General features: G+C 48.7%; 1 protein-coding gene across 5 annotated transcripts in view; it reads right to left on the bottom strand.

Moving 5' to 3' along the window:
- Positions 1 to 26,433, bottom strand: part of DGKG (diacylglycerol kinase gamma) — a 143,735-nt gene that overhangs the window by 113,517 nt on the left and 3,785 nt on the right. For 3 of the 5 annotated variants that reach the window (XM_054040177.1, XM_054040181.1, XM_054040179.1), the window contains exon 2: positions 5,624 to 5,957. In XM_054040177.1, the coding sequence (XP_053896152.1) occupies positions 5,624 to 5,690 (67 nt within the window). In that variant the 5' untranslated portion in view covers positions 5,691 to 5,957. Of the gene's footprint in view, positions 1 to 5,623; positions 6,388 to 20,300; positions 20,358 to 26,433 lie in introns of those variants that run through there. The other 2 variants (XM_054040180.1, XM_054040178.1) reach the window with 2 other exon arrangements.

The following is a 26,433-nucleotide window of genomic DNA, read 5'->3' as shown; positions in this document are numbered from 1 at the left end:
CGCTCCCGGAGGCCATGGAGTCTAAGTGCCTTCCTCAGTGGCACATGCTATCGAAGGCGACTTACCCGCAATGAGACATCTGACCCAGGAGTGACTTGGGACCCCCTTGAATGGGAAACAGGCCCTGCCCCATGCTCCCCAGTTGCTTTTCAAGCCTGACCCCAAGGCTGCACGTGACTTGTTTCCAACATCCAGACTGATGCTGGTGTAAGCAGAATCTGAACGAGATCTCCCCTAACATCTAGTGGTGAGTTGTGGAAAAATACTTCAGAAGCTGATCTCATTTGCATGGACACCCCCATCCTGCCTAGGTGTTCAGCATGATGGGATTGCTTGCCCAAATGATCACTTGTGGCTGGTGTTGGATCGCCAGTCTCCTTATTATTGGGGTAGGAGTAATAAAGGGTTGTTATCCTTGTTGTGTGAACCGAGGGCAGCAGAACTGTACCTGGCATACCACAATGGAGGGACTCACCCTCAACTGAATGGAACTTGCTAGGCAGGGGACATGGGTTCCAAAGCCCAATGAGTAAAGAGAGGGTGGGGACAGGGCCTAAGCACCACATGACTCTTCTGCTCTCCATGGTATAATATAAGAGCTAATTTAGATTCAATTGAGAGTCTTGTTACATGCTGCAGAGCTGAAATCACTGATACCTCAGTCTAAGTATTAGATCTCCTTTGGGACAGTGTCTCTGTTGCAAGAGACTGCCCAGTGTACACCAGCAGTGGGGCTCCCCCACTAACAGCTGAAATCACTAAGAGCTGTGTTATGTGTGTGTGTGGGGGGGGCCCTGAAGACACCTTGGTGAGTGGCCAGCTGGCAGAGACGTGTGGCAAGCAGCCAGCAGGGAGGCTGGTGGAGAGGCGTGGCAAGCAGCCAGCAGAGAAGCTGGTGGAGAGGGCCAGGGCAGAGCCCTGCAGAGACGTGGTAAGCAGCCGTTGAGGCGACGAGCGAGTGCCCGAGCAGTACAGCGTATAAGGTACCTCCTTTCCCCTCCCCTTCTACACAGGGTGGGAGGTGAACTCTGTGGATGAACCTCTGAACTCTGGGGCTGCACTGGCCAAGGATAGCAACTGTGAGTGGGGTACAGAGAAGGGATGGGCATGTTAAAGGGACTTTTGGGTTGCTGGACTTAAGACCCTGAGGGAAAAGGACATTGCCCAACTTACTTGAGGTGGGTCTTTTGCTTTGTGTTTATGAACCCTAGTTGCGGTGTTTTCCCAAATTAATGCTGAGTTAATTCCCTCCTTTTATTAAAAGGTTTTGCTAGACTCAGACTCTGTGCTTGCGAGAGGGGAAGTATTGCCTCTTAGAGGTGCCCAGGGGATGGTGTGTAATTGTCCCGGCCACTGGGTGGGGGCTTGAGCCTATTTTGTGTTGTATTGTTGAAAAGGAACCTCTAGATACTGAACTCAGCCCTTGTTGCTGCTGGCTCCACTTTGCAGAAGGGTTACACTAGGTTCTACCAAGTCTTTCCTTCAGAACCCAGCCTTTCCCCCATCTCCCTGCTGCTGAGTGTGGCTCTACACCCTGCCCCCCTCACTGACTCCTGCAGCCCCTCAGCATTCCCCACCTTGCACCACGCTCCTCCATCCATCCCACACCCTGCAGCAAACCTTCCCTGCCTGCTGTCCATGGGTCAGGGGAGGGGACTCTTACCTGGAAGGGGAGCGGCCTTTCTGTCCCCAGATTTCTGCTGCCCTCCCTCACCTGCACAAGAGCCTGCTAGGGAAGGAGACTTGGCAGACAATGTCTCTACTCAGCTTCCGTGTGAGACAGGAAGCCACTTTCCTCCTGCATGGGAGGGATCGAGCACCAGAGCAGCTAGAAGGAAAATGCCCATGGCAGCTGCCCCTTGCTAGAGACTAATACAAGCAGCAGAGGACAGTACAAAGTGAAATGACTCCACGTGAAGAGGTCATGAAGGGTGGGTGGGATTCCCCAGCTGAGACAAGAGGGGCTTCTTTGGGAAGGCTGGGCGGATGCACAGGTCAGACAATGAGGTTTCAGGGAAAGGGGGGAGGGCCGCACGCAGGCCAGGCCAAGTGGTGGTGGAAGTAGATGAGGTGGAGGGCTCGCGGGACAGGTACGGAGAGGAGTCTGGAGGCACAAGCAAGGTGAGGTCCAGGTGTGACACCCAGGTCTAGCAAAAGAGCTGTCTGTTAAAAGATGAGATGGACATTGCAGCTGAATGGGAGGAGAGAGCAGGAAAGTAACAAGGAGTCACACAGGCATCAGATAAAAAAACTACAGAGGATCAAGATCTTCATAGCAACGTGGGAAGCTGAAAAGCAAAAGGAGGTGAAGTAGGTCGCCTGGCTGTGGAAGCGGCACACTCAGTGAACCGCAGTGGAGTGGCAGATCAGTGGGATAGTTTACAGCTGGCTAGGAACCACCCAGGCAGGGCAGAGCAGCTGAGAGCTGGAGGGAGCACTAGGCTGAAGATGCCATGTTTTGCAATCCAGGGGCTCTCAAGAACGTCATGCTAAATATACGTTCTGTCATGCAAATGGGGCTCCAACCTTCCCTACCTCTGGGGATAGAAAAGGTACGTGCATTTGTGTTTGCGGGGCTCAGACGCCAGCTCTGAGTGCCAGAGAAAGCCCTAGTGAGAGAACTCCTGGCCACCACAGAGCTCAACTGTCTGTCTAAGGAAAATTATTTGTACCAGTCGGGAGTTTAAGGGAGCCCTTTTCACTCCCCGAGAGGAGAAAGGAAATTGGAGCTTTAGATTATCACAGAGTTAACTGCGCTTGCAAAGGGATCCAGTAATCCAAGGAGTAGGCATTTTCCTGGGCCCCTTCAAGCCCTTGCTAGGCATATCTGCTTAAAAAGCAGTTAGATTAGCAGACCAGAAATCAAAATTTAGTTCTTCGCCACTATCGGCTTCTAGTGATGTTTTTTCTGCAATAAAACACGATAAACAGGTCGATCAGAGTCAAAGTTAGATTGTTTCAGATAAAAGTAAAATGTAACACAATGTACTCCAGATTAAAACAAATAGTGAGGCTGGTCAAATTAAGGCCAAGTACGATTTAAATAGGAAGCACTTTAAATGAGAAGTTAGGGTAAACATTGTGTGATTTGTGTAGTTCTCTGAATTCACTGGTACAGACCATTTGTCTGTCAAGGTTATGTCCTTTTTAGCCTCAGATTGCAACCCACCTTTCTCTTAATATATTGGAAGGATATTGCACATTCATAGCCCTTTAGTGCTCAAAACACTTCCTTTGCTGCTGTGGAATGTGTGACAAAGACAGAGTGAGATCTGGGAATGGAGAGACTACGCGTCGTTTTGTAAGCTATCAATTTCCCTTATATTACTACCATAACTCTAACATAGATAAGGTTAGTAATTTTCTCCATCAAACTCATCTCTGAGTTTCCATTTCTTGCCAAACGTCAATTAATAAAATGAAGATGTTGCATATCTTTTTTTTGGACTTAGCATTATCATAGTTATTTTATTGTCTGTGCTTAAATAAAACAGAACCCACTTTCTGAAGCTGCAGAACTTGATTCAGATGCAGAATACTCCACATACATCATTGCTTCCCAAACATCAGCTGTATTTTACAATGTTTTGTTTGTTTCTCCTTAATGTCTTTCTTGGCTCTTTATTTTTTTAACTGCCCTGAAGTTACAAATCTCATTTTTGATAAGTGCTCACTAAAGAATGTTTTGCTCTTTCTGACCTGTCTCTAGAGTGTTCCCTTTTGTAGACTTTCCTGTAAATATATTGGCTAAGTCTAGGCCAGATTGTCCCCTTCTGATTGTAGAAGGCTATCTGACAAGGATTTCCTCCTGCAGATTCTTGCTCAGCGTGCCAGTGCTTGGCAGGGCCTTGACGGCAGTCATAAGCAGCTAGACCCAATGCAGCAGTGGAAGGGAGAACAGGGGTGGGTTCAATGTGGGGGAGGACGGGACAGTGATTTGGTCCAAACAATGGGTAAAACAACTTTAGTTTAGTGCAAAGGGATCAAGATCTGAGCTTCCCCAGGGACTCTGGAGCAGCTGAAGTAAACCATCACCTCCGGATGCTGCCTAAACCGAAGGCAGGAGGGATTTCTGCCAGGCAGCCCTACAGCAGTGGCTAGCCTCCAACTAGTGATGCAAAGCAGGTCCTTCTAAAGGGCCGGAATGTTGCCATTGTAGCTGTTCCTCCTCCTCATCACCCCAGGGATGGAAAATCGCTGAGCCCGCAGGCACCCCCTGCAAAGGGAGCAGAGCTGCTTTCAGACCAGGCTCTTTTCAGGAGCACTGCAGCTATAAATACTTGAGAAGAGTTCCTTCCTAGAATGCTTTAATGGGCGCCAGTTTACTTTTAATTCTCTTTGCTCTGGTCTCAGGGCCCCAGGAGACGTGGTGGGTTCAGATAACCTGGATTTAGACACAGGATCAAAATAGAGCAGAATACCACAGGAAAATGCTGCCCTTGCCTGAAAGCGGGAGTAGATTTGAAGGGTCTAATCCAGCCACTGTAGAAATAAGCCCACAAAATCTTCTGTCTATGTTTCTGGAGACAGCGTCCCCTAATCAGCAACACAGCTGCTGAAAAATGATGTTAGGCTAATCTCTGAAAGATTAAATCATGGTAATAAGGTTAATGGGAGAAAAACGGACCTGACCAAACTCCCTCCCCCCAAGTTCTACCAACATTACAGGCCAGACTTGTGACAAACAGGACAGCTCCTGGGACAGGGGCGATCCGGTACAGAAATGATGGACAACTGGCGAGTTATGCTGAGTAGGGTTGACTGGAGAACAAGAATTCTCTTTTGTGAAAGACTTCAAGGTGTTAACATTTGTTTGCCTTCTGCCGGGGAATGAAAAGGAGCCTTTTTGAATTTTTTTGTGAGGAACAAGAGAGAGAGAGAGAGAGACCTTTCCCCAGCCCAGCCCAGCCCAGCCAAAAGCCACACACAGATGAGATATGGAAGACCCACATTCCAACACCTGCTCTGCCTCCTTCCATGGGGACACTCACATCCAAAGCAAGTGTTCTCACCACTGGCCTGTTGTGGGTTGAGTCTCCCTGGAGGCCATCCTGCACCAGGGAAACCTTCCCAACAAACATTTTGTCACAACCAATACACATTTCAATTTCAACAAACGGTCATTTTCCAACAAAAGAAATTCAGCCAAAAAATTCCCAGCCAGCTATAGTGCTGAGTCAGTGTGTCTGCTCCACAGCTACCGTATTACTGCACCTGAGTTCATCACAGCACTACCATAAAAGACATCGTTATGGGTTCAGTGATAAACAGAGTAACTACATCGTGTTCCTACACACAACATGTGCGCAAAGCCTCTGACAACACAGATGACTGGTAGCATCTGCAGGATCTATAAAGTTCCGTATAAGACCTCTGTGGGTCATCACTGCTCAGTGCTTTAGTTTGCCTATTTCCCAGGCAGTGAGGAGATGGCCTGGTGCTGCACCATGGAATGAGTTCTAGGTACAGTCACTAGGAAAAGGAGAATACAGCCATATTTGTCTTGTACAGAAAGCTCTGGAGATGCCTGGGCTGTTGTCAAGGCCACTCATTCCTCCCCCCTAACACGCCCCACAGCCAGCCACACATGACAGCAGAGCTAGGAGAGAATTTCAGTACTCACAATCAGAATATTGCTGGAGCTGCGAAAATTCTGTCGGGCTGAGGGAGATCCACACGCCATCACTCATCTTTCAGGAGAGCCCTTGGGGAGCCCAGGCCACACTTTCACAGTGAAGGGGTAATGAAGATCCACACCAGCGGAACTAGGAGCTGCCCAGGTTCATTGCCGTTGGTCAGTGCCTGCTCTGTCCCAGGTACACATTTCAGATCACCAGCAGGATGAGTGCAAAGGCCTCGTATTTCAGACCCATCGTTAAGACCGTTGTATGGAGGGATTCCATGAGTAGGTGCTTCAGACACACCAACTGGAGAATGCTATTTCAGGCGCTTCACTCCTAGAATAGGAAGAAATGCAGGCAAAAGAATCACTTACACTGATTATCTGCCTGCTTCTCAGTAGATTCAAAGCCTTAATCAAAGCTTATGCAGGTTGTTTGGAGTCATGGATGAGTAGACACAATTATTACTCTGAAACGGGCTCACTTCCAGCCTCTCTCAAAGGATGACACTGCAGATGTAGAAGCGACCAGGGACAATGAACTCGAAATAGCGGAATCCAATAGTGACCAGCTATTTGACTAACAAACTAGTAAGGCAAAAATACTGGCTGTGATGTCCCAGTGGCTAGAGAAACGTGCTGAGTCAGGTTTCTAAGTGGGTGGAGTCACAATCACATTAAATGGGGCCTCAAGGAAGACACCTGGTCTTCAGCCCTAGTCACCATGATGCTTAGTAGAAAGGGGCAGAATCTGGATCTGGCTTGCTTGGATCTGAGCCAGTAAGTCTAACCTTTTGTGAAAACTCCCATGTAAATGCTGGGAAAACATGAATAAAGCACGTAGCCCCTCCCGAAGAGCTGCCCGGCTTGGAGGTAACTCATCACACCCACCCCCACCCCCACCCCACCCGGCAGAATGCAGGAGAGGCACTGTTCTTCGTATTGATTGGTGTTGGGCTCGCTGGTTTTATATGGGTAAGGAACACATAAAGAGTGTGTACTGGAGCATGTGCCCTCGTGTGTTTAACGACACCCATTTCTGCAGTGGGTTATTATGTGAGCACTGCTCTCCCTGGAGACCTGGCTCTCTGGTACATTACACTGGAATTCTGCAGGTTAGAATAGCTGAGGTGCATGGTCAGACTGTCTGGTTGGTGGCATTGCACAGCGGGGCTGGCAGGCTCCCTGCTAACCTCCGCACCGCGTGGCTCCTGGGAAGCAGCCAGCATGTCCCCCCTCCGGCTCCTATGCATAGGGGCAGCTAGAGAGAACAGGAATTCAGCCAGGCCTTTCTCCTACAGAGATGTGTGTAACACGCACAAAACTGAACACCGTTTCCCCGCCTCCTGCCCCTCCCCTCCTCTGAGACACCACCCACGCCCTGCCCCTTCTCTGAAACCCCGCCCCCGCTTGGATAACGGGGGAGAGTCAGCTCGAGCGCCCCTGCAAACCACAGCTGTGGCAGCATGGCATGGGGCAGAGGCGATGCCTCAGGTAGGCCAGTCCCAAGCCAGTTAGGGCTTTACTGGTCATAACGAACATCTTAAACTCTACCCGGAGACCAGTGGACAGCCAGTGTCAACCCCGGAGTGCCATGAGTTCCCAGGAGATGCCCCGCTCTGTAAGTGAGCCATCTCGATCTGCACCAGCGTCAGTCTCTGAATGGTTTTCAGGGGTAGCCCCGTGTACAGCACATTGCAACAGTCTAATCCTGAGATGACAAAGATCTGGGCGACAGTGGTCAGACTCACGTCCAAAAGGAAAGGCCACCACCTCCTAGCTGGATGCAGCTGGTACAAAGCTGACTGGGCTCTGGCTGTAATATGATGGTCAGATAGCAGCGGGGGGGTTAGAATCACCCCTAAATTCCAAATCCTAGTGACTAATGGTGGACGCACTCCCTCAGATTGATATTACTTCTGCCATCTGCCTCCAACTGCCAGAACCTGGGAGAGGACAACAGGAGATGGATCTTTCGATAAGTGCCCTGTTCTGTTCATGCCCTCTGAAGCACCTGGCATTGGTCACTTAAGAAGACAGGATACTTGGCTGGATGGACCATTGGTCTGACCCAGTATGTCCGTTCTTATGTTATCACCCCCAGCTGCTTCCCCCACCCACCATCCCCTTCTTGTCTGGGTTGACCCTCAGCCAGTTTGCTCTCATGCATGCCCCAGTCTAAATAGACACCAGCTGAGGTGCTGAGCTTCATAGTTCAACCTGCTCCATCAGCACTGTAGCTGCCACAGAGAAGGTGCAAAATGGGCACTGGGTTGGGCAGCAATTGAGACTCTTCTGATTTCTCCTCCAAGGCGGTTGAACCTCTCTATCTGTGGGATGATTTCAGAGGTGGTGTATCCAAGGCTAATGAACAGCAAAGGCATGGGACTGTTCTATTTATAACAGAGGTGGCTGGTTATGGTTGTTAAAAAGATCAGAGCAGCGGCAGCCAACAGGGCGGCTAACAGGGGAGTTTGAGAGGGAGTTCTCATTGGAGGAGAAGGTACCTGTATTTGCATCTGTATTTGCATCTGTCCTGGGTGTTCTTGGGTGTTCTTGTGTGTTTGTTTGTTTGTAGGGGCCGGCAGGGGCTGGGTGCTGGGACGGACGCCGAGCCCTGAGCAGGGGGCGGGGCTTGGCTGATCAAGGGGCCCATAAAAGCGGCCGCCCAGCCAGGCAGCGGTACAGCTGCGAGCAGCGGCAGCCAACAGGGCGGCTAACAGGGGAGTCTGAGAGGGAGTTCTCATTGGAGGAGAAGGTACCTGTATTTGCATCTGTATTTGCATCTGTCCTGGGTGTTCTTGGGTGTTCTTGTGTGTTTGTTTGTTTGTAGGGGCCGGCAGGGGCTGGGTGCTGGGACGGACGCCGAGCCCTGAGCAGGGGGCGGGGCTTGGCTGATCAAGGGGCCCATAAAAGCGGCCGCCCAGCCAGGCAGCGGTACAGCTGCGAGCAGCGGCAGCCAACAGGGCGGCTAACAGGGGAGTTTGAGAGGGAGTTCTCAGCGGGAGGTAAAGGGGGAGGCAGGAGGGCGGGGTGCGCTGTGTGCTCTGTGTCCCCAGGTGCTGTGGGCAGAGACCGCAACAGCTATGAGCCAAGCAGCAGCAGCAGACAGAATGCAGATGGCTGCATGCGGAAGCTGTGGTATGTATATAGTCCTAGCAGGAGACCCGGAACAAAGGTATGTGTGTATGAAGTGTCGCCTCATAGTGTTACTGGAGGAAAAGATTAAGGGGCTGGAGATGCAGGTAGTGACCCTGGTGGAGTTTAGGCGGGGGTTTGAGCAGCTGATGGAGGATGGGCAAGGCGGGGCTGAAGGGGAAGGCTCTAGGGTGCAGGAGGAGGCAGTAGTAGATGACAGCGAGAGGGGAATGGAAGGAGGAGATCCAGGGAAGTGGAAGCATGTGACTGTGAGAAGTAGGCCAAGGAAAAGGAGGGCCAGTGAGGGGGGAATAGAACTCAGGAATAGGTTTGAGTGTTTGGAGAACGAGGTAGAGGGGCAGCAGGTGGTGACTGAAGGTGGGAGGGTGAGGAAGAAGAGAAGAGCTGCTAGTCCGAGAGAGAGCGGGGAGGAGTTGATGGAGACAGCACCAATTATGGGCCACCAGAGGATACAGGAAGGCATAAGGGGGAGCATAAGGGAAGATAGGAGCAGACACAGGTCAGGACTAGAGGGATCGGAGACTAGATTACTAGATCGCACTGTTGCCAGGCGAAGGCAGGTGTATGTAATTGGAGACTCTTTACTGAGGAGACTGGACAGGCCTGTGACCAGGGCGGACCCGGAGAACAGAAGGGTGTGCTGTCTACCGGGTGCAAAGATACGCGATGTGGACCTGCGGTTGAAAAGGATCCTAAAAGGAGCAGGTAAGAACCCCTTGATAATCCTTCATGTAGGAACGAATGACACGGCTAGGTTCTCGTTAGAGAGAGTCAAGGGAGATTATGCCAGGCTGGGGAAGACTCTCAAGGAGATAGAGGCTCAGGTTATCTTTAGTGGGATTCTGCCTGTTCCAAGGGAAGGGCAGCAAAGGGCTGATAGGATTGTGAGGATAAATAGTTGGCTAAGGGAGTGGTGCTATAAGGAGGGCTTTGGGATGTATGGCCACTGGGAGGCTTTCGGGGACAGACACCTGTTCTCGCGGGATGGGCTTCACCTGAGTAGGGAAGGAAATAGACTTCTGGGAGGGAGGCTGGCTCATCTTATCAAAAGAGCTTTAAACTAGGAAGTTTGGGGAGATGGTTGGGAGATGCACAGTTAATCTCCACGCCAGTTTCCGGTATTGGAAAGCTGAGTGTAATAAGAGGAGACATAGCCGGGGAGATGAGATTGGACATAGGAGGGACAGGTGGGACGAACACAAAGAGGCCCGCAACATACAGTGCTAGTAATGGGAGACAGGCTAAACGACATACATTAGGCTGTTTGTACACCAATGCGAGAAGCCTAGGTAATAAAATGGAGGAATTGGAGCTCTTGGTCCGAGAATTGAAACCGGATATCGTAGGAATAACTGAAACGTGGTGGAATGGCAGTCACGACTGGAACACAGGTATGGAGGGGTATGCGCTGTTTAGGAAAGACCGGGATAAAGGTAAAGGTGGGGGGGTGGCATTGTATGTCAATAGTGAAATAAGCTGTAAAGAAATAATAGTGGATGGAATAGATAATACAGAGTCCGTCTGGGCGATACTCAAGCTGGGTAAAAGTACTACTAGAGCCTCTCCGGGGATAGTGCTTGGGGTGTGCTATAGACCGCCGGGATCGACCCAGGATATGGATAAGGAATTGTTTAATGTATTAAGGGAGGTAAATACTAATAGAAACTGTGTAATTATGGGGGACTTTAACTTCCCGGATATAGATTGGGGAAAAAAAACTAGAGGCAATAATAGGGCTCAGATGTTCCTAGATGTGCTTGCGGATCAATTCCTTTATCAAGTGGTAGCTGAGCCGACGAGGGGGGAGGCCATTTTAGATTTGATTCTGGTAAGTAGTGAGGACCTTGTTGAGGAAGTGGTAGTGGGGGACAACTTGGGCTCCAGTGATCATGAGCTAATTCGCTTTAAACTAAATGGAAAGAGTACCAGAATTAAGTCAAAGACTAGGGTTTATAATTTTAAAAAGGCCAATTTTAACAAATTAAGGGGACTGGTAAGGGAAGTGGATTGGGCAAACGTATTAAGGGACCTAAAGGCAGAAGAAGCCTGGGATTACTTTAAGTTAAAGATGCAAGAGCTGTCAGAGGCCTGTATCCCCAAAAAGGGAAAAAGATTACTAAGCAAGAGACTTAGACCGAGCTGGATGAGCGACCGGCTGAAAGGGGCGATTAGGAAAAAACAGAAAGCGTACAAAGAGTGGAAGAGGGGAGGGATCAGTAAGGAAACTTACCTTAGCGAAGTCAGAGAATGTAGAGATAGAGTGAGAAAGGCCAAAGGCCGGGAAGAGTTGGACTTAGCGAGGGGAATTAAAAGTAATAGTAAGAGGTTTTACAGCCATATAAATAGGAAGAAAGCAAAGAAAGAAGAAGTGGGACCGCTGAAGACTATAGCCGGAGAGGAGATTAAAGATAATCTAGGCATGGCGCAATATCTCAATGAATATTTTGCATCGGTGTTTAATGAGGCCAATGAAGGTATTAGGGATACTAGCACCGTTACAGAGGGGCATACGGGATGGGGGATTACCGCATCCGAGGTAGAAACAAAACTAGAACGCCTTAATGGGACTAAGTCGGGTGGACCGGACGATCTTCATCCGAGAATATTGAAGGAATTGGCGCGGGAAATAGCAGGCCCATTAGCGACTATATTTAATGAATCTGTAAACTCGGGGGTAGTCCCGTTAGACTGGAGAATAGCCAATGTGGTTCCTATTTTCAAGAAAGGGAAAAAAAGTGACCCGGGTAACTATAGGCCTGTTAGTTTAACATCAGTAGTGTGCAAGGTGCTGGAGAAGATTCTGAAAGAGAAACTAGTTGAGGACCTTGAAGTTAATGGCAAATGCGATAAATTACAGCATGGTTTTACGAAGGGCAGATCGTGCCAAACGAATCTGATCTCCTTCTTTGAGAAAGTAACGGACTTATTAGATAAGGGAAATGCGGTGGACCTAATATACCTGGATTTCAGTAAGGCGTTTGATACAGTACCCCATGAGGAACTATTGGTTAAAATGAAAAACATGGGGATCGAAATGAAAATCCAGAGGTGGATAGGGAATTGGTTAATGGGGAGAATGCAGCGGGTCGTATTAAAGGGTGAATTGTCGGGTTGGAGGGAGGTTACTAGTGGAGTGCCTCAAGGTTCGGTTTTGGGACCCATCTTATTTAATCTATTTATAACTGACCTCGGGACCGATTGCAAGAGTGGGCTGATAAAGTTTGCGGATGATACGAAGGTGGGAGGAGTTGCAAACTCGGAGGAGGATAGGGATACTCTGCAGGGAGACTTGAATGAGCTTGTGAATTGGAGTATCAGAAATAGGATGAAATTTAATAGTAAAAAGTGTAAGGTGATGCACTTGGGGACGAATAATAACAATTTTAGTTACAAGATGGGGACGCATTGGTTAGAAGTAACGGAAGAGGAGAAGGACCTAGGGGTCCTTGTGGACCGCAGGATGACTATGAGTCGGCAATGTGACGTGGCGGTGAAAAAAGCCAATGCGGTCTTGGGATGTATTAGGCGAGGTATATCTAGTAGAGATAGGGAGGTCCTGCTTCCGTTGTATAAGGCGCTGGTGAGACCTCATTTGGAGTACTGTGTGCAGTTCTGGTCTCCGATGTTTAAAAAAGATGAACTCAAACTGGAACGGGTGCAGAGAAGGGCGACTAAGATGATCAGAGGAATGGAAAACCTGTCGTATGAAAAGAGATTAGAGGAGCTTGGGTTGTTTAGTCTGACAAAGCGAAGGCTGAGGGGGGATATGATTGCTATCTTTAAATATATCAGAAGGGTTAATACAAGGGAGGGAGAGGAATTATTCCAGTTTAGTACTAATGTGGACACGAGAACGAATGGATACAAACTGGCCGGGGGGAAGTTTAGGCTTGAAATTAGACGAAGGTTTCTGACCATCAGAGGGGTGAAATATTGGAACGGCCTTCCGAGGGAAACGGTGGGGGCGACGGACCTGTCTGGTTTTAAGATTAAGTTGGATGAGTTTATGGAGGGAATGGTTTAATGATAAAACATAGTAGCCAAGGAAAACCAAGCAATGGTACATGAACAGCATAATGGCCAACAAGGGTCAGGCTGGAGACTCTTGCCTATATGCTCGGGGTATTACTGATCGCCATATTTGGGGTCGGGAAGGAATTTTCCTCCAGGGTAGATTGGCTGAGCCTCTGGAGGTTTTTCGCCTTCCTCCGCAGCATGGGGCAGGGATCACTAGCAGGAGGGTCTCAGCCAATTGAAGTCACTAAAACACAGGATTGGGGACTTCAACGGTAGAGTCCAGGGAAGGGTCTTGCGGCCTGCAGCATGCAGGGGGTCAGACCAGATGATCATAATGGTCCCTTCTGACCTTAATGTCTATGAGTCTATGAGTCTATGAGAAAAATATTCTGGGCAGAGCAGATGTGCCGTGAAAATTCCTAGTACCGTGGCCTCTTCAGATGGAGCTTCCAAATGTCAGACAAGTAGATTAGATAGAATATGGTTGTGGCTGGAAGTTGGACATTAGAAGCTGAGTTAACATCTGGCTCTTGTGCTGAATCTCTCTAGATCTCGAGCCATATACAGTGGCTGCCCTAAAAATTCTTCCACTTGGAAAGATTCTGCCTGTGTGAGGGATTCCATTTTACTAAAGAAATGAGAAATATCAGTAGAATCTGTAATCTCTCATCAGTACTTTAAAGTGCTCTCACTTTGTGTATTTACCACTTACATTTCCCAGAGAAAATTCAATTTGATATGAGTAGAAAGAACTGCACTATTCATTAGCGAAGGGAGAGGACAGGAGGCCTTAAAGCCAGAAGATCATTCCTTCATCTATGAGAATTGGTCCTAACCCTCTGACAGATCCTGTGACTAATCATTTGTTTTTTTAAAATCTAAATCAGTGGTTTTCAATCAAGGGTCTGCAGATTATGTCTAAGAATTCCAAAGGGGTCCGCACCTCCATTTGAAAATTTTTAGGGGTCCACAAATGCAAAAAGGTGGAAAACCATTGATCTACATTAAAAATTGACGAGGAGGAAACACGAATGAATAACTCCTAAATGTAGCTCCCCCAAAATCTCAGTCATTGAGGAAATGTCAGAACCCTTGTGGGAAGCCTCCTGGAAGTGACAGCTTCCCAACAATCAATCTGCAGCCTTCCAAATCCGTAAGCTCCTTTACTAAGTGAATTGCTACAGTGACATTTGGGAAAGGTCGGCTTTTCCAGGAGATACATGCAGAACATATGAGAGCCACCTGGGCTTGATTTTAGGCTCCTCTGCCTGCTAAATGTTGATTATCAATTTCAACACGACTCTTATTTTATTAGATGTTCTACACAGAGACCCAGCAGGGTTTGTGAAAGGCCAGCCGGCTTCAGGCAACATCAGACAGGTGCTCTCATCCATCAGGTCTAGCCATCAGACAGTCGCTCTTTCAATAGATGAAAAAGGCATTTGATTCAGGAGAGCAAGCTTACTTATTTAAAATGAGGAAAATGAACATCTGAGGGCAAACTACAAGCTCTGAATTCCCCTGTCTGTACTGGAGCAGCAGGTGCCAGTGACATTGAGCAAACTGGTATTAATAACACCCCTCTCTAATCGTCAGCAGCTCTCCCAGCACTTTACCAAGGAGGTCAGGAGCATTACTCCCATCTTGGCACTGAGTGGTGAAATGCCCAAGGTCACCCCACAGCAGAGCCAGGAACAGAATCTAGGCCTCCGAAGTCCCACTCCTGTGCCCTTTCCACTAAGACACACCGCCTCCCTAATCTATCCAGCATGTGTCGAGGAGTGCTGGGGGGCACATGCCACACTGGTCACTCCCAGAGCATGTGTAATGCACTCATCACATCTATCGCACGCAGGGCTGGCTCCAGGGTTTTGGCTGCCCCAAGCAGCCAAACAAACAAAAAAAAGTCACGATCGTGATCTGCGGCAGCAATTTGGCGAGAGGTCCTTCGCTCCGAGCAAGAGTGAGGGACCGTCCGCTGAATTGCCGCCGAACAGCTGGACGTGCCACCCCTCTCCGAAGTGGCCGCCCCAACACCTGCTTGGTAAGCTGGTGCCTGAAGCCAGCCCTGATCACACGCTCACCAAGCTCTGCTCTCCAAATTCTTTTTTACAGATCTGAATAAGACCTGGAGCGCATCATCCATGACCTCTTCCCCACTCTTCTTAATCTGGGTTTGGAATCTTTGGTTATGGCTTTCAAAACCGTTCAGGTTTAGTGTAAATTTAATAGCCCAAATCCCAGGGATTCTCTGGCACATCCCTAGAGCCCACTGACTCTATGGTGCAGGGGAGCAATTAGGGATGAGCAACTAATGTCTACAAGAGCAGTGGGCCAGGAGCACACACAGACTCTCTCTCTCGCCTTTGAGAGAGAAGGACCTGGCTGCCTGGGGAGCTGAGAAGGGTACCTGAGTTGGAGCAGTGCTGGGGAAGGGCAGAGGGAGCGGGAGCTCCAGTCTAGAGAACCCCCAGGCTGCAGGCCTTGAACAGGGCCTATCACTGAATTTTTCTGTAATGCAGTTAAGTACCAGTGTCTCTAGATGTTGCATAAATAGGATAGGTCTGATCTACAACTAATGTCTACAAGACTTATATTATGTATTTCCTTTAAAGGCTGTTATCAAGGCATTGTTTTGCAGTATTTTTCAGTTTGTGGGGGACACCTCCTATGCATCTAATCACATGAACTAAACTTTTGAAACCAAACAGAATATTTGCTCCAGAATGTCTCTTGCTGCAGAGACTCCATGGAATGATCTCACTCTGTTTCCCCATCTGTCTGAGCTGAAAAATAACGCTTGTCGGTTTGATTTTCTATCACTCAAACATAGGACTTCACTTCTTGAACAATTTTTTTTTTCCAGTTGGGGAGCTCCCATCTTCTCTGTGCTCATCACAGCTGTATGAGTGAACAGCAGATTCAGCTATTATCCTGAGTTCTAAGTCCTCTGATTTTGGTAGATTTACACTCTTACTGTCCTCTGTTCCTTTTTTGAAAAACCTTCATAACTTAAAGGGGGCGAAATGACTGACTGCACAGGAGAAACAGTGCATTTCGCAGCACTTTATATACTCAGGTTAATCAGACAAAAAACCTTTAGTTTTTAATCTCTTCTGGTTCTAGTCATTTTAGTTATTTCTTGTGACTCTTGTAGGTACACTACCATATCAAATTTAGCACCAAATTTAGGCCTTGATTCTGAAAATACTTACGCATGTGAGTAGCCTCATTGAGTTCCCACTCCTCTATTTTTGTAAGAATAAGCTCCTAAAAAATCTTAGGTTCGCAGAAACGATGATGCCTTAAACTTCCAGCAGAAAAAAGTGAACATTTAGGGGAATATTTAGATGCCAAATGTTGCAGCTTGATGCTACAGTGCCTGAGAACTTGATGGTGAAACTGACATGTCTAGTTCTCTAGCCTAAGAGGAGAGAGATGCAGAAAGCACACCAACCACACATGATGTGAAAAGGAAACGTGATTTAGTCAAATGAAGATTTTTGCAATCCAACTCCTTGCACCTGCAATCGGTTGATGGTCAGATTTTCAAAAATAGATCAGTACATTGGGTGCAGAATATGGGCTGAGTATTTCTGGCCCTAATGTAGGTGGCTAACTGGAAACTGCTTTCTTGGAAAAAATCTGGCACTACATGTCCAGGCCAATGCTTAGAAATGTCCCTAAGTTGGCTCTGATATTAAAGATCACAGTAGCCAATATCAATATTAGACCAACCTGTTTTTTCAACAAGCAGAAAAGTAGTTACTTAAGACTGGAAATACTGTACAGAGACCACACAATTATTAATTTGTCTCTCCATCCACAAGGAGAAGCATTAAAAGGAAAGGACTGTCTAGCATTTTCTGTGTGCAATCCCCTCTGCTTGTGATTCTTAGACACAAACTCTGACTACTGCCAATTTCAACTAAATGATGAAGATGCATCTAGAACTAGTCAAATGAAAGCCACTGCAAATGGCCAAGAAATGCTAACATTAATTGGATAAATTCTTCACAGATCATTCATCCAGCATCAGAACTCAGCCCCAGGTACTTGCCTAATTTGATCCCATTTAAGGCTACAGGCTTAAAATAAATCTCCTAATTTGCTCTGCAGCCTTGGTTTACCACTACAGCACACATTTATTCTGGGTGACTGTGGAATTGCTACATAGGTACAAAGTGTCAGATATAACTGGACCAGTTACATACACGTTTTTATCCCTTCTTCTTCCTTAATAAACACGTCAAGGAAAAAAAGTGATGTTTCCCAATGGATATAACATGCTGTACAGCCCCTTGTGTGCTGGTATATCATTCTCATCGGCCTGGCCTGAAGTTTTTGGAGATGTCACAAGCCTGAAAATACCCGAAGCTGCAAGCTCAGTGTTAGAAGCCACTGTCGCAGTCTGATCATGTGCACTCGTTCTGTGCATTGGCCAAAGTGGGACGCAGAGATAAAAGCCTCCGTCGCTCCTAGCAAGTGACTGCCCATTTCTGCTGGGATTTCAGGGGGTGGTAGTGGGTTCCATGACTGTGGGCACCTGGGCAGGGCTTTCATTTCCCCCTCCCCCTTATATGCCCCTCTTTAATAATAATAACTTTCTGACCAATCCTCTGGTTGGGCTCATGTTCAGCCTTGGCCTCAGCACAGAGGTGATGCTTTTGTTTTGGGAGGAAAACATTGGAGGGGGGTTGAGGGGGTGGTAGATCCCTTCTGCCATTTCAGTTACATCTGGGGTCAGAAACAGTCACTTCTCCCACTGGATCAACTTAAAGCCGCTGTTGCTACTCACACACAATGTGCTCTCACTAAGGTGGAATGCTCTCACCCATCCTGCTCCCTTAGTTTAAGGGCAGCAGGATGGGGGCCTATATGTGATTCTTTTTTTGTTGTCTTTTATTTTTGCCAATGGAGAAAAAAATATACCTAGCCCAGCTTCTGGATTTAGAACCATTTCAGAACCACCTTTCTTTTAAGCAGTCAGGCACAAAGCTGCTGGTCTTTCACACCCCGTATTCACACTAAAGCACATGATATCACCCACTCCCACGTGTAACGTCCCCTCCGTCTTGAAAGGTGGCCTTCTGAAGACAGCGTCTTCCTGTGTCCTGCCCAGGGAACTGGGTCCTTCCATGCTTTTCTCCAGCCCCTGCTTGGTCCTAATGTCCAGGAACTCACTTCTGGGAACCTCTGGGCCTTTTCATGGGAAATTGCCCTGCTGCAGCCAGTGCAGCTCTAAGGGGTAGGTCACCTATACACTGCCGCAAACCCAAGGCCACTGAACTCAGGCTTGGCATATGAGAGCAGCCCCAGGGCTGCTCTAACCCCCAGCTGCCTGTGTCCCCCAGGGGCCTTTCCAGCAGTCAGGGATTGGCTGGAGATTCACGCCCCTTTTACCTAGCTATGTCCCTGTCCCAGCCCCTACGCCAGCCTTACCCACACTGAATGGCATGCCTACTCCCATAGGCTACTTGCCAAGTAAGGTACCACTCGGGATGTGTGTGAAGAAGGTGGAAGCTGGCACCCTAGGACAATGCCCAGTCAGATATTGGTGATGGACCCAGAACAGGACCCGACCGCCACTTTTTCTCCCCACTCCTGCCCTTCGAAAAGCTTGGCCATGGATGGGAGCTCCTCAGCCCAGGCCCATGTCTGCTGTTTCAGGGACAGTACACTCTATATATAGTGCCATATTTCTCTGGAGCGAACTCACTTGTCTCGGCAGAGTTTAATAGCAGCAGATATTATTGCTGCTCCGCAACCTCATTCCCTAATCCTGTCTTACCTGCCTAAACCAAGAGTAACCATCGTCCTGTTAAAGCCAAATAAACAAAGCCACGAATAAACGTGTTACAGGATAACTAAATGCCAGCTAACGAGAGGTAGAATTAAACAGGCTGCAGAATGGAAGTGTGCTTTTTGAGACATCACAGAAGAGCAGGGCAACCATCTGGGATCAGAGTGGATCCAGCATCCAAACCATCAGTTAAAGCCCGCAGGGACTAAATTCGTGTAAGCTAAGATGAGAAGGGTTGGAGGAAAAGGGAAAAGTGGAGAGAGGGGGAAGCGATTCCAAGTGTGTGAGGGACCCCAGATAACTAACTGAGTTCCAAAAATTGCCCAAGAAAGTCATCATCTCCTCAATGGCTGGGGGATATTTTTGAGCCCCTGTGGAGAAGTCCAGAAGGTGGGCTGTGTCTATACTGGGAGCTAGGGGGTGATTCCCAGCTGAGCAGCCATATTTGCACGAGCTCACTAAGAATAGTAGTGTAGCCAGGTAGCGTGGGCAGTGGCAGCATAGGCGAGCCGCCCTGAGCACAAACCCAGTGGAACCCGTGGATACGTACTAGACTGTACCGCCACCTGCTGCTGCCCGCGCTACCTAGGTTCTGCTACTATTTTTAGTGTATGTGTCCGTGAGCTGGGAATCAGCCTCAGCCCCAGATGTAGCCAGGGTGAGACGCCCTTAGAGCTGGACACAGGGGACCAGCTAGAGCTGTGGGAATCACTGATTTTTAAGCTCACTGTCAGTTCTCAAAAAATCAAAACAAAATTGTTTTGGATCAAATGAAATCCTTTGTTTGGTCAAAAATGAAACATTTTGTTTAGATTTTGAGCTTTTTTTTAACATTTTACCTATTTTTTTAAATAAAATGGAAGGCGATTCCTAAAAGAAAAGTCATTTCAAATCAAAACATTGAAATGTTTCAATTTTTTCTGATTTTTTTTTTTTTCAACAGAGACAGTGTGGTGAATCAGACATGAATTTGCAAAACGTTCCGGTCAACCCAAATGTGGATCCCGCCCCTCCCCCCGGAAAAAGCTTTGGTCAAAATATTTTGCCCAGCTCTCAGCTACAACCCCAACCCACACTTCTGAATTCCAGTTTCTGGGGGTCCCTCTCTTGAATCTAAGACCAGTAACTTCTAGTCTGCACCATAAAAGCACCAAAGAGCTGCAGTCAGCATGGGGTACGGATGGAATTTCAGCTTGGACTTTGAATTTTCTGGCTGCTGTGGGGGTTTTAAAAAATACCCTGAAGTGTTTGGAAAACATCTGTTAATTCCTTCCTCCTGAGTTAGTATACGGCCCTCTAGAGGGATATAGCTGCTTAAGGAGTATGAGATGCACAGCAACCATTTTTGCTCTGCACTACCATTAGACTATTCTACAGTATAGCATCGCTGCAGAATATATGACATGCAGCAGTAACTGATGGGTATTATTGTTAGTCTCTACTGCCATAACCCCTGCGTTAGCCTTATGACATGCGGGGGCTGCACCAAAAGCCTCTGTTCTGAAATGCCAGACCTGAAGGTTAAATACACCCTCCCCCTCCACTCTGGCCATGCTCCGCTCCCCGCCCCACCACTCCCTTTGTCTTCTGCACCCACTCCCAGCTTTGTACTCGCATTCATGCTGCTTTGGATGCCCGGAGCAGCCTTCTAGCTAATGTGAAGCGAGCTCCCTCCGTGAGGATGGGAAAGAAATTGCTCACTTGCTTTTAGCGCTGACAGGTCTGAAGGTAGGAAGGCTCTGGGGTGCTGCGAAGAGGCAGGAAAAATGCAAATCGGGACATCCCAGGGGTCTTCCCACAGCAATTTTTGGAATAAGAAATGCCATTTCCTGCGGTTTAGATTTAGATTTTCGGTGGGGGAGGAAACAGCCTCCCTGGAAGCCCAGCTGCCGCTCATCTGGCATTCTGCACGTCAGCAGCAGCAAATTATGTTCTATTAAATCAAACTCGCTTCTGTCTAAAAATAGCTCCCTACGAGTGTTACAAATAACATCTGATTACTCTAGCTGGAAGAGAGGAGAGGAAAACAATTTCTCTTCCCTCCCCCTCCCCCGATCTGCTTTGGGCATTTGACAGCACAGGGAGCAGTTTTCTGCAGTCAGTCCCCTTCCCCGTGGGCATGGGTCTTCCACGCACAGCGACAGAGAATCAACACTGAAAACCAGCAACATGGGTTTGTAAGGCTACAAACCACTGGTTGGGGATGGGGCTGGTGTGGAGTGGGCCAGGGGGAGTTTAGTACCTGGAACTGAACTTGCTTCATGAAACTGGCAAGTTTTTAAGTTACCAGTGTCCCCTCAAAGCATCAGCGGGCTCTGAGACCCTTGGTCCATCCCTGCATTTCCCATCAGACACAGAAAGCGTGTGACAAGACTCCGAAAGCACAGCTGTGAAGTGGGCTTGTGTGTGGGGATAAAATGGAGCAGGTGATCACTTCTCCAAGGATAACGTAGGAACAACAGACTCCCAAGCCAACCTCCCAGCTGGGTTGTCCTGCCCCCACACACATCTGTGGGTTTTGTATAATTCACTCCTTCCTGTTCCCTTGCTCCCCATTTTCTGCTGTCTTCTTGTCTCCTCTCCCCATTCCGACCACTCTCAGAGCCCCTCACACCCTGTGTTATCACCTACACCTCGTCTCAGTGGGCAGAACATGCTCCCAGGCCCAGATTCCTCACCCACCCACAGGGTGACAGTGCTCTACACAAGATGCGAGACAGAGGAGAACTGGGCACCGTGGGACAATACGCCCCTGTGTTGTGGCCACTGTGTGCCAGCTATGTGGGTGCAACGTAGGCATACGGGGGGGCCCTTGTGCACTCCCTGGTGAACCAGCCCCATCTCTACTCACTGTTCTTCTAGATCAGGATTGGGGCACACTGGTGGGGGAGCTGCAGCTGCTCTGTGGACAAAGCAAGGGCTTTGGGCTGTAGGAACATCAGCAGTGCTCCTGACATTCCCATCATGTGAAATAGTCACCCCCTGGCCTCCTTATGGGACATGCGGAAAAGGATCACTCTTCATTTTATCCTTCATCTAAAACGTCTTCATCTCCTTTTTCCTGCCCTACCCTCCTGTTCCCACGAGGGTCAGGTAGAGCGGTAAGAAGTTTCATCGACCCAGACTCTGGTCTCAAGAGTTGTCTCCTGCTTTAGTGCCGTGTTGCTGCTTTGCTGAGCCCCAAACCTTACTGACCTCGACACAGCCCTGAAACAAAAGCTTTGGTGCTTGAGATTGGAGACGGATGGCAAATGTTTCCTCTTGCTAAGCCAGCTCTGCATGCCAAGAGCATCAGCTCAACCCCGGTGTCACCACTGAGCAGGGGCAGTCAGTAGGGTTCCCCGGGAGCGAGATCCCTTCAGAGTGAACGTTTGTGCTCTCGGTCCCTTGCTAGCCTGCTTCCAGGAGGAATTCAGCACCGCATGCTGAATTATTCAATCAGAGCCAGACTCAGCAGGGCCCCAAAGGTGGTTTCCCTCGGATCTAAGGGAGGGGGTAGTGGGTGCTGTGGAGGAGACAGTGCTGTCTGCATCTGCTTTGATCCCTGTCTTCTAGTACCACCGCGCAGCAGGAGTCACAATGCCCCTGGCTGCACTGTGGCAGCTGCAGTGGGAGTTAATAGCTTTTTAGTCCTTCAATTTCTACAAGCACCAATAAGCTCCCAACCCATGGATGGAACATATACTGCCCAGGGCCGCCACATGCCAATGGATGTCTCGCCCCTGCCCAGTGTGTCCCTCAGCCCACGCTCAATGGCCCATGAGGAAAGAGGAGGTTTGTAGCATGTCTGAAAGGCTAACCCCAGGGCTGGGATGGGGAAGAGGGGACAGCCAAAAGGAGTGTCAGCCATTCCCTCCAGCTGCTAAAGGAGGTGCTCCATTTGAGCACCTCAGGTGCAGGCAGAGGGACAATCCCTCAGGGAACCAGCTCCCAAACCATTTAGGGCTTTCAAAACTAAAGTCAACATCCAGCAGTTGGCGAGCCGTGAGGGCTGGTCACAGCGTACAGGCAGTGCTGCTCTCCACTTGGACTGATTCTACACTAGCCCCCATGTTAGCAGAGCACATTCTTGGAACGCCAAAGGCACTGATAAGACAGGAAGAGCTGTGGGCAAGAGAAACGGTCTCTTGATCTCTCCCAGGACAGAGGGGAAAAGTGCTTTCAGCCACAGCTGCGGCCTGAACACCTGGGAGCAGTGTCAGAGCCAGTCAGGCTCTACACTGGGTTGCAGCCATACTCCACCACCAGTCAGGGATGCCAATAGATCTTCAACCCTCTTCCCCAAGCCCACAGAAGCAGGACCTCGTTCTCCAGCCCCAACACCACGTCTGCAAAGAGAGTGAGATGTCACCCAGGAGCGGAGGTTACATGTGACTGCAATCTCTTAACTGTACACCCCAATCTCTGGACGCACCTCTCCACACCGCTGTAATACACACGGCGCCAAGCAGTGGAGAACCAGGCCCACTATCTCACCTTTACCCAGACTACGTTTCAGTGGGCTAGCCCTCATCCAGTCTCCTGGAGTTGTTTGAGCCTGAAGCGACACTCAACTTCAGATCCTATTTCCCTATAGGAATTCTCAGGCTCAAAAGTGGCCAATGCCGCTGGTACGGGCTACTCCTAAGCTCCACCCCTCTAGCGCCTGTTCTCTCACCACCTGGAGCTCCAGCATGGAGAGCAATACAGCTTCCCCTCCAGAACCTCATCCCCTTCCACTCGGAAGGTGGGGACGAGCCAGCTCTTCCATTTTTTCTTGGTGCTTCCGCTTTAAGAAGTCAACAGCAGAAAAAGCTGAAAGCAACCCCTGCCAATCACAACCAAGAATTAAAGGAAAGGCTTCAAAATCCAAAAGCTTTAACATGATACCGATCACGAGCTAAAATCCACATGGTTGTGTCTGAAACAAGTTTGCAGATAATGGAAATCAAGTTACAGGTGGAGTAGGGAGAGGGGAAGAGGACTTCCTTGTATATGTAATGATTAATACATGGGGAAAGGTGTTTTGCTGAACACTGATCTTCCAATTCTTAACTGAAACATTAAAGCGGATCCTCAGTCAGTGGCATAATTTCCTGAAGAGTTTGTTTCACAACAAGCCAGTTCAATCTAATGTGCCTCTTGGACAAGCTGCCTTGTCTTCACTAGCATTTTAACTCAAGTTAAGAACACACCTTTTCCTCTCGTGAAGACAAGGCCTCAGTCCCATACCCTCTGGGTCCCCAGGACTTGGCACTAACCAACAGACCTCGTAACCTCCTTAGTTTGATACCAAAGTACGCTATTGAAAATACACATTGGGAGGAGAGTGTTCAACAAAGGCCCTGGTGGGAGTTTGCGCCCCAAATATTGGCATGTTTGCCTCTTGATTAGTCCTATCAAGCGTGCACATCTTACTAACCCCCCTTTTTAGTTCTGTGACTGGAGTGGTTAATGGGCCACTTCACTTTTAATAGTCTCTTAGACATGTGGTAACTCCTTACACTAAACAATCTCTTCCAACTTGCATTTAGCTATGACACTGAGTACCTTTCCCAGACCTGAAGAAGAGCTCTGTGTAGCTCAAAAGCTTGTGTCTTTCACCAACAGACGTTGGTCCAATAAAAGATATTCCCTCACCCACCTTGTCTCTCTTTCAAAATGGTCTTCATTCTCCTGTTACATCAGGAACCAGGCAAGAAGGGTTGCCAACTCTCCAGGACGCTCCTGCAGTCTCCAGGAATTAAAGATTAATCTTTAATTAAAGATTGTGTCATATGATGAAACCTCCAGGAATACATCTAACCAAAACTGGCAACCCTAACCTGAGGCCTAATTAATCCTTAAGAGGGCCACATTGAAGGGATTCATTGAACGCCTAATTTAAAAAAAAAAAACAAATGTCAATATGGTGGGGTGGCTGGCAAAACTTAGAATATGCTGATGGGTTTTAAAAACCCAGTGTAGAAATCCTAGATTGCAAAGGGTTTAATCGGAGACTAAACCTTGGAATGGTTTAAAAGTCTTTAATCATTTTCAGCATATGGGGGTCAGGCCAAAGCACTGTTCTTTGCTGTGAGGATTTCTGGATCAGATCACCTACTGGGAAGGGGGAAACAAGCTCCTTTAGCTGTTGGGTTTTGTGCTCTACATCACAGGAAAAGAGAGAAAACTTCACTCCACACACAGACAAGGAAGCTGCTGCTTCCACTAATTAACAGACCTGGTGTATGTCTGGTGTGGGTCAATCTCTCTGCCAACCCCTCTGCTGTTAACTTGTCCCATCAGGAACTCTAGTCTTACTTGCAACCTCTCATTCTTATGCAGAAGCAAACTGGATCCCCTTCAGGAATGGCATTTTCCATCCGGGAAGGCCTGTCTTTCATGAAATCAATCTGTTTTCATGTCCTACTCTGGAGAGGCCCCTTGGGCAAGGGGTGGAGTATAAACCTTGCCTGGGCTCTCCCCTCTTCGCTGCAACAAGCAATACCCAGTCAAGTCATGCTCAAAATATTCAGTGCAATTACATGAGAACCGATTTTGAAGCCTGTCACTAACCCGGCCATGAATTAACGAAGGCTCAGAGGGAGAAAATGCACTTCCTTTGCAGTTTTTCCTTCTCTGTTGCTAGGATCCATTCATGATGCTTTTTACTACACACTTCTGCCTCTCTTTACTACAAGTTCGCACAGCCTCCTAAAAAGCTGTCAACCTCTGCATAGATCAAAGGGAGGATTCCCGAACACGGCTTTATCCTTCGTGGGCTGCCCACCCTGAGAAGAATCAAATTGCAGCACATACGGCAGATGCTGGAGAGGGGGCAGAAGACCTGATAAATAGGTTCACCGGCTCTAAGAATATATCTGCATTGCAAATGAAGGCATGATTGTAGCACAGCTGAGCTAGGCAGACCCATGCTAGCTCTCATCTAGCTAGCATTGGTAACACCACTAGAGTGAATGTGATGGCACAGAATTCGGCGAGGGCTAGCAACCGGAGCTCGACCCGGGGACCTAAGAAGGCTTGAGTGCCTGCACTACGTCGTGATCTGCATTTGGCTAAACTTCGCCCTCCCCAAAACCAGTGTTACAAACGGCTGACCTGCTAGCCCACTGTACAAGACCTGCAGATATCTCAGTGTACTAGACAGACACCTCTTGCCTATCCTCCTGCGTCCCAGTCCATGGGGAGGATTACACATGGTTGTGTGACATTTCCACCCACCTGCCCTGTGCATGCCCTTGAGCTCACTCCAGGCCCCTGCATGTGGGATCCCTTCCTGTGCACACTTCCCTTCACACAAGCCTGGGCCCCTTTTTACTCAGTTCATCCACTGAAAGAGAAACCCTCACATGGATGGGTCATGGGGCTGGCAGAGGCCCTCCCAGCCCAGCCCAGGTCTCAGTCCCAGACACGCCTCTGCAGCAGCTGCTGGCACAAGTTCTCTGCAATTGGAAGCTGATCAGGACTGGGAGGAGGCATGGCTGGGGCAGTGCTGAGCCCCAAGGATGGCCAAGAGACGCTGCTGCAACAGGCCACAGAATCTACACAAACAGAGCCCGGCCCCCCTGAGCTGCTTCCCGTTCCTCCCCATCCTGGCCCCAGCACCAGTGCAGAGATGAGCCTGGCCCCGAGTGAGCATGTGGAAAAGCTGCCAGGTGGCCTCTGGCTGCTGCAGAGAGGCTCCAGTGGCACAGAGTAGCCAGGGGCTAGCTCAGTTTAAGCCTCAGTGAATAACAATCACACATAGCGCTGCAGCCCTCTGCATTTACGTCCTTAGATGCTGTGCTAACGAACGGTGTTGTTTGCAAACTGAGGGCCAGCTCCTCTGCTGGTGTCAATCAAAGTAGGTCTA

This window comes from Malaclemys terrapin, chromosome 9 (genome assembly GCF_027887155.1).
Source record: "Malaclemys terrapin pileata isolate rMalTer1 chromosome 9, rMalTer1.hap1, whole genome shotgun sequence".
NCBI lineage: Eukaryota > Metazoa > Chordata > Testudines > Emydidae > Malaclemys > Malaclemys terrapin.
This window is presented reverse-complemented; position numbering and strand designations above follow the sequence as displayed.